General features: G+C 41.8%; 1 protein-coding gene across 1 annotated transcript in view; it reads right to left on the minus strand.

Moving 5' to 3' along the window:
* pde3b (phosphodiesterase 3B) overlaps nucleotides 1-14,203 on the minus strand; it is a 57,448-nt gene that overhangs the window by 14,575 nt on the left and 28,670 nt on the right. Inside the window, exons 2-14 of the mRNA XM_005724312.1 lie at nucleotides 9,347-9,397; nucleotides 7,240-7,488; nucleotides 6,887-7,038; nucleotides 6,131-6,231; nucleotides 5,808-6,027; nucleotides 5,608-5,693; nucleotides 5,294-5,457; nucleotides 4,619-4,753; nucleotides 4,106-4,217; nucleotides 3,870-3,983; nucleotides 2,717-2,916; nucleotides 432-635; nucleotides 101-262 (exon numbers count right to left, since the gene is read on the minus strand). Of these exons, the coding sequence (XP_005724369.1) occupies nucleotides 101-262; nucleotides 432-635; nucleotides 2,717-2,916; nucleotides 3,870-3,983; nucleotides 4,106-4,217; nucleotides 4,619-4,753; nucleotides 5,294-5,457; nucleotides 5,608-5,693; nucleotides 5,808-6,027; nucleotides 6,131-6,231; nucleotides 6,887-7,038; nucleotides 7,240-7,488; nucleotides 9,347-9,397 (1,950 nt within the window). The remainder of the gene's footprint in view (nucleotides 1-100; nucleotides 263-431; nucleotides 636-2,716; nucleotides 2,917-3,869; nucleotides 3,984-4,105; nucleotides 4,218-4,618; nucleotides 4,754-5,293; nucleotides 5,458-5,607; nucleotides 5,694-5,807; nucleotides 6,028-6,130; nucleotides 6,232-6,886; nucleotides 7,039-7,239; nucleotides 7,489-9,346; nucleotides 9,398-14,203) is intronic.

Here is a 14,203-nt window from a genome sequence, read left to right on the forward strand (position 1 = left end):
ATTGTTGATTGAGCATTGATACACCGAGTATTGTCCTTCCTTCAGCCCAAAGATTCAAAGAACTGCGTGTTTTCAACAAGCATTAGCACGCAGTCTGTACCTGTTCGTAGAACTCATTGACGATTCCTTCTGTCCATTTGAGGTGCAAGTCACGGACTTTGGCTGGTCCATTGATATCTGCCAACTTTATGCACACTTGGCACACCAGCAGTCTATCGTTCTCGTTGGTCCAATCAATTCCTGGACTGTTCACATCGTTCACCTGTTTACAAAGATGGATGCCTTAGTACAACTTGTATCGTAGACTCATTATGCCATGTATTGCTCAACTGATTTTTTTTTTACTTAACAACCTCTCAATGCTTAAATCAATGTTTTGCAGAAAATTATACTTTTTGTAAGCTGTCTGTTCAAAATAATTCATCTCAGACCTTGGAATTGAATTCAGCCAGGAAATCAAAGTGCTTCTTGAGGTCTGTGGCCAGTATAGCCTCGATGACGAGGAAACGAAAACGCTTGAATTCCATGTGATCCAAGTTGACGAGGAAGTTGAACTCAGGTCGGGAAAGGTAGAGGCTCCAGGCAGATGCTGCATGGTGGTTCTCCAGCACTGAGCGGTCATTGTACAGCACAGCCTACAGCGCCCAGGAGGACAAAAGCACAAGGTGTCAAAGTGGCACACTAAAATGATTCCTAAAAAGTTCTAAAAGGTTAATAATAGGGTTGCTCGTGTTGTGCGTATGAGCTGCATAACTTGTATTGTGTATAAAATCGCAAAGGTATTGATTTTTAAATCCCGGGTGATTGTTCTTGAGTTATCGTGTTCACGGTTTAATAACAAAGTCCTTAGATCGCAAGGTCAAAGGTCATTGTTATTCAAACTAATCTAGACTCTTAGTAGATTCACCTATTGCATCAAACTGTCGACAAACTGTCAAGTCAGGTGATGGAGAAGTGATCATTTTGCCTTGTTCTGCAGCCACAGTACTTGTGCACTTGGCAGTCAATGAATCGTCCATAAAGTCGTCCGTATAGCAAAGTATTGTAGAGGCAAATGTGAGGCCATCATTCTCAAGCAGCTAAAACCTGGCCTAAACCGGATCATGCAGCAGGACAATGTTACGAGCAAGAAAAAGAAAAGAATCAAGGCGTTTAATGGAGCAGTCAACGTCTAGAATCAACCTGACTGAAAAGCAGTGGCAGGACCTTTGAGAGAGCTGTGCATAAATGAATGCAAACCTCAATGAACTGACACAATGCTGCAAAGAAGAGACAAAATTCAATGATTCAGAGGTGGTTCTATCAGCTACTGAATCGTGGGGTCACCTTAGGTTTTCACATTCTGGTTCTGCATTTTAGCCTAGTGTCTGTTAAGTAAATAATGTTAAGTATGTAAAACTTTTACTGTGACAAGCAAAGGCGCAGACACAGCTGAAAACATCTACTGGTTGAAAGGTATCAAATGATAACAAATGTTAAAACATTTGATACCACAAAATACTTAAGATCCTTTCAACAGACATAGTGGTCGTCAACATCGTTAGCAATCAATAGGTCCAAGGTTCTTTTCTCCTTTTCTTTTAACTCACTTTCCTAGCACGAAACCCAGACAGAGTGAGCGCTATCGCTGGACATGTCGTCAAAATACAATATTTAAACTGGGGCAAGTGGTTAACTGTTTCATCGCTCATTTACATAACTCACCACCAATGAGGGAGCATTAACTGGCCATGTGGTGACAAGCTAATCTTGCACATGATCTTCATTTGTAGAGATAACTAAGGAAGTCTCAGGAAATCAAATAACACCTCAGCGTAAAATAGCCTGTCAGACAAGCACAAGTGTGGCTCGTGTGTCACGCAGCGGTGATGTAAAGAAAAGTTAAAGATTAACTGAAAAACCGGACACTAACTACATAAAGACAAACCACAAAAAATACCACGTGAGGCAATCTGATACCGAGGTGCATGCAAGTTAAAATTTAACATTATGCTTACATTGCTGCATTAGCTGTAATGCTATCTCTAGTGTAGGAACCTAATGTATCTGATGTTACTATATTGCTAGTAATGTTAATATAATAAATCATACATCTTATGTCCAGTGGCAGTAAGCATTCCTTGGGGTGGAATCGGAGGAATGTAAAAGTAAAGCCACACAATATCCGTCGGGTGACACTTCAGGGAAGCCCAATCAATGCTGCACAGACAGCCATGTGAGTTTCTGTATGTACACGAGGCTTGTCTCAGGCCAAGTGTTGATATTTGCTCTTGGGCTGTTGGTCTTCAGGGAAAACAGGTTCCAGCGCCTTTCAAGCAATGACCATCAACACCAAGTGAGTAATTCACCCTGCAGACTTTGACATAAATGTATTTTGTACTTTGTTTTATGGAAGATACTGTTAATTTCCACAGGAAGCCTAGAGGACTATATAGACTGGCCACCAAGTCTGAGTGTGAGACACCATATCTAACACTGCTGTACTAGCAAACAAAGCGCAGGGCAAATACTAAGTGATTTATCCGCCTAAATAGGGGTGTAAGCTGAGTAAGTATAACTAATAACAACATTTTGTATACTCTGTCTTCACCACTCCATTTTCAGCAATCCATGAAAATGGCACTTTGCCTTAACCCATATTTTGAATTCATATTGTTATCCTCTGTTTCTGTTATGTCTGCAACCCTCTGAAGTACAAGCAGAAACTGTACGCTACCTGAGGTGCATTAGTGGCTACTAGAAAGGCATTTGTGCGACCAGGGTGGTCATAGTCGTGCATTGCAGCTGCTACATAAAGGGCCATGAGCTCCAGGGCAGGGATGTTCCAGGACAGGCAGCCATAGCTGTCATCTGAAATTGAGGAGCTCTTGGACGAGGCGTAGGATATCCTGCCTGGAGAGATTCCACTGTCTGAATCTGGAACATAACAAACAAGACTGATGAGTCTCAGCAATAAAAAAAATCAGACAGATTACACTTTTAGCTCTTTTGTAATTAAGCAAAACTAAACTGGAGCTAATGTAAAGGTCTCCATACACCTACATGCACACGCACACACACACACACACACACACAGCGTTCTATGCCAGCGTATTCGCTGTTTTAGATTTCATTTCCCAGATCACTTCCATTTTCTCACTCCCCCTCTCCTTATCAAATGACAGCTGCTCTGGCAGCAGTGGGTGCACGTCAGTGGATAAGCCTCAGATAATTTCTAATAGAGCTTAAATATCATCTGCAGAAACGAGCCTGGGAATCTCTGCCATTTGAGCCAAACCATCTGCTTTCTTTAAACCAACCCGTGAGGAAGAAACTCTTAAAAGCATCAAGCAGCAGTAACAGTGCGGGCACTTCCAAAGCATGCACACTTTAGGTAAGTTAACACAACAAGGCTAATTATGTTTAGTTGGCTGTATTTTTTTTTTACCAGAACAGAAAAAAATGAGACTTAGAAGACCAAAGTGTTTCTGCATGTTAATGACATTTTACATTTTTTTACAGTGTGAGGGAATCACTGGGAGTCAATGTTGTGCGACCATGTGTTTGGACTGCAAACAGCATTGCCTAGAGCAGCTTTCGCACATGCACTACGGCCCTGAACTTTTCAAGACACGGAGTGAATGTAAATGAATGTAAATGTTCAATTCAGGCAGATCAATCGCTGACTTTACCCCGAGACCTATTAGTACAAAGGTCGGATAATATCCAACTGAGCACAAATCCAGGCCCTGTGTCCTGTCACCTGCACACTCTACCCCGGTGCCTCCCTCTGTCTAAACCAAATGGCAGTATTTCCAGTGGAGGAAACTGGTATGCATGAGAAAAGTGATTTATAAGATTATAATGTAATAGTACAAACTGTTGTTTACCTGTGTCACTCCCAGTCACATGCTCACTGTGGATCTGCTGGAACCCAGGGATTGGTCGAGTGGTCAGGTACCAAACAGCGTGCAGCACATCAGTAGCATGTACCCGATTATGATCTGTGTGTTTTTAACCATAACAGTTTAACTTAAAATTATTGTGCTTGATTATTGCAAAAATAAACATAACCATGTATAAGATTTTTTTTTAAGTCTTAAACACTGCACAGCGCAACACTCACAAGGAATGTCTCTGTATCCATTTTCCAGAGCACAGAAGTATGTCATGAACTCCCTCACAGGGATCTTGAAGATCTCAAAGAGACACATATCCTGGAAAAGGGTGTATGTCACCTGGGGAAAGAAAAGGCAACTTTACTAAAACACCCATCCGAAAACAGGAAAGCCAGCGGCATCACATCAGTTTAGTCCTACAGTAAAACAAAGTAGATTCCACAAGTAATAAAGTCCACAGTTGGCTCAAACTGAATCATACTCATAATCATAATCAGCCATAACTTAGGGAGGAGGTACCGGAGCATCCAGGCTCCACTAGACTGCTGAAAATGTATGAAGCTGTGCCTCTGGGGCACCTCTGCTAATTTTGGTAATCAAAGTTTACGAAAAAACTGGACATATTCACTTCAGACTAAAAGGTTTAAAGTCTATCCAACAGGGAAAACAATGGTCATTATATGCTACTAGCAGAACTGCTTATCAGATATGTACATATTGGGTTTGCAGTTGTTACTAACATAGCTTAGGATCCTTCCGGTCTTCCCTCCTGTCTTGTCCACCAGGTCAAAAATCTGGAAGTTCCAGGTGTTCATCCTCTCCATGAGGGTCTCATGTTCCTCAAGCATAGGATCTAGCATAAACTCCTGTTCATCCTGATGACACAAGATCATTAGGCTCATTATAGACAAACAAACAACAAAACAATGCAGTATTTTCCTTCTGATTCTGCAGCTAGCCTGCTGACAGTTTGATCAGAGATTTGCAAATATTTTGTTTGCTGGTCACCGCTAATGTACGCTTCTGCTGATAGCAGGACCTCGCATGGCGTATTAAAACGGTGCTAAACACCTTGCTTCGTATCTCCGATAAACTCCCAGGAAGTTGTCATTGAAGGCTTTTTACAGCTTCTTTGGGCATTGCATGGTCTGACCTTGGGAGGAATTTGCTGAGATATCTGATCCTCGAAAGCCTGAGCAATAAGACCAGTTTTTTGGTCTGACTGCTCCAGACCAACAAACTCCCCAAACGTCTCACACTTGTTGATGATCAGTTCTTCAAGTGCATTTGATTAGCAGTATCTGGCTGCTAATCACCCTCTTAACTTCTACGGGAACAGTGCACTTATTTTTTTTCACAGGTTGTTCTCCGGTCGATAATCACACTGTGAGTAAAAGCCCTCTGATTAAGCTCACCTCTGATTCCTGAGTCTGCTGGTCTGTGCTCGTGCTCTTCTCCTTCTCCTCCTCTGTCAGCCTCTGGTTCCCCCCATCGTCTGGGCACCCATCTTCAGACACATCCATCTCCGAACTCTCCTCCCTGATCAGAGGTTCTCCTATGAACTCTGGCCCTTCCCCTGCTATGTATAAAAACACAATGTAAAACCACCCAGTAATGCATCACATGCAGAGAAAAACATTAGCACCTTACGCAGCTTATAGAAGTTTTATATTTTCAACCCTAAGACTCGAAACTGTGCCATTGTTCCATAACATCTAACTATATGTACCTGAGCGTCTCCGCTGAGCCTCAGTGGTGTACGGTTGATGGGATTCCCCTGTATCACTGTTGCCCTTGAGCATCTGACGACCACAGCTAATAATCACAGACATAACCAAATGCAATCCATCATATATCTTAACGGCAATCGCTGATAGACTGGATAAAAGATGACAGTGTGGCGTGTCTCTTCAGTTCTGCGGGTCTCACCTGGTGCAGAGAGGTAAGGCGGAGCTACGGAAATCAGGGGAGTTTACTGTGTAGCCCAAGGGTTTATGCAGGTTCAGATTTACACTAGGCTTCGTCAAGAAGTCAGCCGTGTCTGGGAACTCCACAGGCAATCGAGGAACAAGGGATGATGAAGAACCTGTGCCTACAGTGGGAGGACTGTGGCTTGGAGAGGTGACGGGGCTCAGGCTCGGTGATGTGCCTAGAGAGAATAAAGGGAGTGCAGGAAAAGACAAAAACAGAGTCAAACATGAGTAATAAACAGACGTGCAGTGAGTCCGAGGAGCTTTATATTTAAGTCTCACCTGCTCTCCTGGGCCCCGCATGGTATGTGAGGGTGACAGAGGAAGATCTCTGCTTGGGAATGGTGAGCAGGTTTGCATTAGGCCCATTGGACAAACCTGAGCTGCAGGACAAAAACACATATATTAAACACGGGATTTATCAAGAAAATATAAAAAGGGTTTCTTTTTATCAGATGTTATGCATCATCCAGACAAAGAACAACAGTTCAAGGCTACTCTGGCAAGCCAATCACGTTACACTACAGAAACAAAGACAAAAAAAAGGTGCCAACATAGCCAATCCTCTCCTGCCATCCAGTGGAGACACACGGTAACAGGCACTGCACCCCACCGTCACTATGGTAATTCAAACCAATTTTGAAATGAATTTATTTAAAGCTTCTACACCCATTTTTAACACTGAAGTGTTATGCTATAATTAATAAGTCCATTTCTTGATTGTGCATCAAAGAATAGATTTGCCAGTCCTTGGTTCATCGAGGTAGCCTTAGTTAAAGAAGAGACAACTGTACTAAAAGTACAGTGATTTATTTACATTTGGGTAAAAGTATCACTGCACTTACTTTTCATGATAACTTTCATTATGACTTTCTGGCAATAAAAGGAACACGTTAGATCCTGCAAGAAAAGCAATTTTATCTGCTCCAAAACAGGAGAGATTCAAGTAAGAGATTAATAACGTGCGCTAGCAGCTCTACAGATACTCTTGTGTTTCTGCGAGGTGGTAAGGTAGACGGCTGAGTTTGTGATGAGTACCTGATCAAGTTGAGGTCAGGGTGGGGTCTCTTGCCGTTGTTACGTTCCCACCGTAAAGAGGCGCAGTCAAGAGAAGGGAGTGTGGAGGATGCAGATGAGGTGGAGCTACGCCTTGGCTGAGGGGTGGGGAGGCTGTTTCTGCTGTTCAAACCCTGATTGGTGAAGAAAGATCCAGTGATAAATATATGTTTTATACAGTAACATTAACATCATAAGTTAACTTGGCTGACTATTTGAAACTAGTAATCAGTTTTATGGCTTCAGAACTATTTCCCATCACAAACCAGTGCTGGTTAAAACTATTAATAACTGATAAGGGACTAGTTTTGTGCAGTAGTAACACTTGTTCCCACCTTAATAGGTTTCCTATCACTCCTCTCTACAGAGTCCTCCACCTCATCGCAGGAGTAGAAACCTGGAAAGGGGGTAAAAGGGTTGACCCTGGGGCGGCATGAGCCTGAAAACGTCCCCATGAGGCTGGAGATGCTGCGCAGAACTGAGATAGTGTGTGGAGGCAGCGACGAGTCCATGAGCAGGTCTGACACCAGATTCCTGGCCTCGTTGATGACTGAAAGGTCCACACCGTTGCCGCTCACTGCACCCTGTTGTAAATGCACATACACTGCACAGGTTAGGGAGCAGAGCTGCAAAGGCAGACATAAAATGACAGTTAAAAGTTTATGGTTTGTGGTGTCTAGTAGACTCCTGCTGGAGTGTGAGTACTGGTTTATGGCAGATAGGTGGCCAGGAATAGTATGAGGTTTATAATCGCGTTCTTTATTTCTTCACGCTCTCTTTTATGAATTCCACTTTCCCATAAATTACACATAAACTGTGCAAAAACATGAAGAAGGCATTTTAAATGATTCTGAATCCGGTCCTTGACGATTTTGGTTTCCACTGACTGTTATGTCTTTGTGTAAATTGCACAATGTACATCAACTTTATATACAGTCACGTGATAGATAAAGATAACGTTTTCACAGGACTCTATTCATCACTGTAAAAAACTAACAACCCATGACTCAGCCACTCGTAGGTCTACTTTTAACAGCAATAACTTGAAGTTATCGTTTTCTTTATGACTTTATCCATCTCTTACATCATTGTTTTTTTTACCCACTTCCTTTACAGCATTGCTTCAGTTCAATGAATTTTGGGCATTTGTGCACCCACAGCTCCTTCAAAGTCACACCGTTTCAACCAGGTTGATTTTGGACACCTTGATGCTTGTCTCTTCAGCCATTCTGCTGCTGCTCTGTTTGGGATTATTGTTCTGCTGTTTGGCCTATTTTAGGCTGAGCTTTAGCTCTCAGTTAAATGGTCTCACATTCACTGATAATTCATTGTCAACCCAATAACTGCAAGGTGCCATAATAACGTGGCTGCTAAATCATCAACCCTCCACCACCATGCTTGACAGTTGCTTGTGTAGTGTTTGTGTTGATGTGTTTGTGTTTGGTTTTCCCCAGATGTGGTGAAATGTATTACAGCCAAACATCTCTACCTCGGTCTCATCTGTGGTTTGTTCGGATGCAGTTTTGCAAACCTAAGCAATTTTCTTCTTAGAGAGAAGATGCTTTGTTCTTGCAACCCTTCCAACGAAGCCGTACTTGTTCAGTCTTTTTGAACTTTAGCATTTAACATGCTAACTGTGGCCTGTTAAGTCTGAGATGTAGCTACTGGGTTTTTTGCAGTTTCTTCAAGCATTTCACGCTCTGACCTTGGGTTGAATTTCCTGGGATGTCCACTCCTGGAAATCTTGTGGCATTTTGTAACACACACTTGAATGCTCCAGACTAGAAACTAACTTCTTCTAGAAACTTCTGCGTTTCTGCTCACACTTGCGTTTACATTTAATCAAGTACATTTGATAAGCAGCACCTGACTGCTACTTACCCTCTTAGTTCCTATGGATGGACTAAGGGTGTACTTAGTTTTTCACAGAACTGCAGATCTGATGTGTAATTTAAGTGTTCCCTAATTGTTTCTAAACACTATGTATTGTTTCCAACTTCTTCTTCCACATGATTTCTATTTTATTGTCTCCTTATCCCTCTTCTCTTTCTCTAGCCTTTTGCACAGCAAGATAATAAAAATAGTGTACGTGGATGAAAACACACTGTCTAGACCAGAAATTTGGATTATTGAAGTGACATGTTATTGTCTAAAGTGAAATCCCCAAAATTGTGAGCGCAATCTGTTACAGGGTTTTATCCCTTCTTTTTTTTAGAGCAGATTTCATATGCAATGCTGTTGTTTGTGAGACACAAGAGCAAAACCTGACAAAAAGGTTGCTGTATGAACAAAATGCGTGTTTAAACTTAATTTAACTTAACTCTCTGTGGGTGGACTACAGACTGACTATCTAAAAGAAACTATATAGGCAGTGTGTTTCCTGAATTACCCACAACCTTAAACCCTCATAAACATGCGAGCTAAACAAAGCACAGCACTGACCTGATACTGTGGTTTGTACCAGTGTTTCAGATCCCAGTCCCATAAGATCATCTGAAAAGAAGAAACAAAGGAAACGTCAGTCAAATGTCATCTTTGTATGTTGTGTGTTTATTTATAAAAGAGAATATGAAATGTATCTACACAGATGGAGCTCGGGCTCTGACCTATGCTCCACTTTGAGCACAATGCTTTATGACTTTATAGAGCAGGCGCCGGTGGGCCACAAACAGACAGCTTCTGATCGTCTATTCTTCATGTTATCTAAACATTAAACACAACAGTGTAGTCGCAGATTACATTAGGGATTCCCCGTGCCACAAAATACAAATTTTACTACAGGTATGCTAATGCAGTCTGCCTGAGTGACGGCAGACAGAGGCCTCTCACTGAAAGCAAAAGCAGAAAAGCAAACCACGAAAACCACCAAGGTGCGTCTACAATAGAGCTATGAGATCTTATCAAGCCTCAACTACGTCAATTAGAAGCGCTATCTGTTGGTAACTACAAAGGAGCTCTCACATATTACAGAGCTGCACAGTCAAATTGCTGTGCAAGTTGTTTAACAGTATGTTTCAGAAATAACCTAAACCTTTATGACAGCGTATACAAATGTAGCAATTTGTAAGTATTTGAATTTAGTTATCCTCTTGCACATTTTCTGTTTTCCTAACATTTCAGCCATGCACTTTATAAAATATATGCATATGCATTTCTGGGTAGCATAACAAATCACAACGTGAAGCTTACGAACTGGATAAATGTGTGCCAAAAAGTGAACTTTCATGTGTAAAAATCCAGACATTAAACATTTCTTTTGCAGCACCAGCATGCAGTCTCACCCCGCTCCACAAGAGGGAGAACCGCAGGGGAGTATGCCTCACACAGAAGCAGCACAAGTCTCATCTGATCATGTAAACACGCATGCAGCCATGATACCATCAGACATAATTAGGTCACAATCAGCAAAATCAAAAGCAAATTTTTATCATTCTGAAATATTACTGTTACACGGGACTGAGCAGAGGAACACTGAAAAGCAAAAAGTTTGCGTTTTGGCACTTAAATGCCAAAACTAGCTATTTTACACTATATTTTTTACCAGCTGCGGCATCATTTGTTGATTATGTCCATACAGTAATCTATTACTAAGCTTGATAAATAGATCAGTAGATCCATGCCATCTCCTCTAATCACTGACTGTTTCACTGATCAAAGTGGGATGATGGGTGTTTGTCATCAGCATCTGTACAGTGCTGCCAAACATTTAATATGGCAAATAAGCCCTGCCATGGCAACCCGACATAGAGGCCAGCAAACAATGCTCCATACACCATGGCAACGAGATGGCGGGAGACAGCCTGAGGACAGAGTTGTTGGCCTTCTGCTTGTTTACAGAGAGAAATAGAAGGGCCGAAACAGAGAGGGAGATGGGTAAAAGCTGAAGGAGCGGATGCCATTAAAGCCGGGATGGAGAGTAAAGGGCTGAGACCTACAGAGAGAGAGACAAAAAAAAAACATGTGTACAAAAGCTGCCAAAACCTCACAGTTACACTAGTCTCTTCACTTCTCTCCTTCTCCTCTGCCTTACCTGAGCGCATAACGCACAAGAGCACGGGCTCCTCCGTGATTCTCGCTAAGCTCAGAAACAGGAATAGCTGGATGAATCACTGCTAGCGCCACAACCGGTAAAGCTTGTGTCAAGAGGCACGTGCTCCTTGTGCACGTGACGCGATAAAAATCTTTCAATGAGCACGAGATATTGTCTCCAGCGACGTCATGAAATCATAGCATGGGGAAAGAAGCACAATTCAGCACACGTAGACACCTTTACGCAAGCAGCCGCACAGGCACAGCAAAACACAAGTGAAATGCCATTCACCTCTTTCACCATCGTGCAAGCATTGCAGATATACTCGTCAAAAGTATTGTGCAGCATGGATATAACACGTACATGTTTATCCTTATGAAACAGTAATACACCGATAATAAACATAGTTAATATAGGTAATATGCAACTTTCCCTTCTAATTTTAAGTACATTTTGATACAACTTATACTTAAACGTGCTATGACAGTTTTTCACATTGTGGTAGAGTTTTGTTTTGTTTTTACTCAAACTAATTAAAAACTAGATTTGAATCAAACTAAACTAAACATGCTTGCAGCTTAATTTGACTTTTTCTGACATGATGCCGATTATGTCAGACCACCTGCTTATCTGATTAATTTAATTAATCAACACATTTTTTACGTAGGAGCAGTGACACATTAACAACTGAACATATCGCCTATATGAGGATAATTTTATTTCCAGGACGGAAAATTATCAGACGCACGCATTTTTAACAGTCAACTACGGGCAATGCAGGACATATGACGTCCACTTGCTCGCTGTGAATTATCCGGATAATCTTGCATTGTTCTCACATGGAGTTTGTACTAGGGAGCTGCCAACTGACGTCTCCAGAGTTTTTGAGCTTCTCTGCATGTTTGAAGATGGCTAGAAAGCGAGCTGTACAGATAAGAGCACACATCAAAACACACTGGCAAATACTGATAAACATGGCATAACATGAAACGTGAAAATAACTCCTCTCACAGGTCATAAATATTTCCTAACAGGAGTCAATAAAACTGTGCAGGCCATTAGGCCTCCGACTGGTTACACCTGTGTGTCATATTAGCTGGGCTGTGTGGCGCGAGAGGTGCTAGAACTGATAAAAACATGCTAATAAGAGTGCGTGGGGAGGGCAGAGAAACGGTATCAATGGCAGCCAGACAGGAAGGGCATTTGCATGTAGAGGAGCGGGGCACTGCTGACGTCAGTGTGCAGCGACACACACAGCGTCAGCAGCCCTCTGCACATGCACTTGCTGATAATGAGGGCTAAGCTCTGGCTGTCAAGACCTGCAGAGGGGGACAAGATGATACAGCCTGATTGTTTTTAAGGCTATATTCAGGAAAAAAGTGCAATAGGGGTGGGGGGTGGAGGCACATCCTGAACTGACAGAAGTGTGCCTGTAGCTTAGTGTAAGAGCTCAGGCAGGCTAAGGAAGAAGCAGACTGGGATTAAAATTTGTCTCTGAACTTCTGACCTTGACAGACTTGCTACAAGGCTTTATCCTACATTCAACCGCAGATAAACTGGAAACCTGTGTGATAAAATATTTTGCTTTACTAAAATTCTTCAAATTTAGCATGCATTGCATCACAAGAACGGATTTTCTAATTGCACTTTGTAAAAACTCAGCTGGACAGCCCACAGGGCCAAAGACTTTTGCTGGTCTCAACAGCAGCCCCATAGATCAGCAAGTCCAATGGGAAAAATCAGGGGCCTCCAGATGGCCAGGCCGCCTATGGCTGTCACCAGTGTTGTCAGGGCGACCTGGCAGGGCCATGGAAAATTCTTTGACTGTGGAAAGGAGCTCGTTCAAAATGTCATTCCTCTCTTTCACACTCATCTACTACTTCACTGGACCTGGAATTGTTCAGCGCGTGCCTTGCGCAAGCAAACATCTGCAAGTGTCCTTTGGAGTATTTTTAAATACTATAAAACCAGTTTCTTGGTATTTGTATATATCAGACAAACTGTATTCTACTACAAAGAATACAGTTAGAGTTTCCACTTTGTGGTTGCTGCATCCACATATCTTAGACTCATATTTTATATGCAGAAAAGACTTTAAAAGAATTAAATTGGTAAACAGACGCTAAAGATTAGCGTCACCAATTCAGTGTCTGACCAAAGATGAAATATGGTCAAAATTCCCTCTTGTGTTCCTGAGCTGCAGCTTTAAATAATGGCGAGTGTGTTTTTGCAGCAGATTGCTATGAAGGCAAGTGAATTTGACCCTTGACCTTGTGCATATCAAATGTCATCACTTCTTGAGCTATGGCTTTTGTTAATTCACAGCAACCTTGATCTTTGACCAACTGATTCCAATCAGACTGAACTTGAATCCAAGTAAACCTCTGTGCAAAATTTGAAAAATGCTCTCTAGACATTTGAGAGAAACACACAGAAGACAGCAGCTGTTAATTCAATGTCTCACTTCACCTCACCATCATTATCTCTATGCATTTTCCACAATAAAAACATCTAACATCTACTATCGTCTGATCCTCAAGAGTGTACTTGCACTTTTTTATCTGGAGTTTAACAAACTACACCACAAGAAAGCATTTGAATACAATATTCTAAAATGCAAAAAGAAATTGAAAGTGTTTTTTTTTTTATTTCTCTATCAGGTTTCCCCTTGATATGGCAAAATTTAAATTGGCAGACTTTCAAAGAGAGATTTCTTATTTCCTCCGTATCATCTGATGTGTTCATAGAGCATCTTTGAAAACAACACTCCTGTTAGCTAAGAACAGGAAACTGAGGCAAGAGTTTGCATGGCCTTGTCGAAATTAGACAAGAGAAGATTGGGGGGAGGAAACATTGCCTGGTCTGATGAGTCTCGATTTCTGCTGATAACATCGTGAGGGCATGGATCCATCCTACCATCTATCTGTGGTGTAATGGTGTGGATATTTTCTTGGCACACTTGGCTCAGTACCACTTGAGTACCATTTAAAAACCAGAGCCTACATGAGTACGATTGCTGACCATTGTCTATCCTTTTTATTTCCACAATCGACCCATCTTCTGATGGTTACTTCCAGCAGGATAATCAACCGTATCATAAAGCTCATCAGCCTGGTTTCTTGAACATTTAACAATGAGTTCACTGTGGCCGCCACAGTCACCAGATCTCAATCCAATACAGCATACAGGATGTGGTGAAACTGGAGAGTCCCATCAAGGATGTGCAACCAACAAATCTGCAACAACTGTGTGATGCTATCACTTCAATA

This window comes from Pundamilia nyererei, unplaced genomic scaffold (genome assembly GCF_000239375.1).
Source record: "Pundamilia nyererei isolate P.nyererei 1_Seehausen unplaced genomic scaffold, PunNye1.0 scaffold00011, whole genome shotgun sequence".
In the NCBI taxonomy this organism is placed as follows: Eukaryota; Metazoa; Chordata; class Actinopteri; order Cichliformes; family Cichlidae; genus Pundamilia; species Pundamilia nyererei.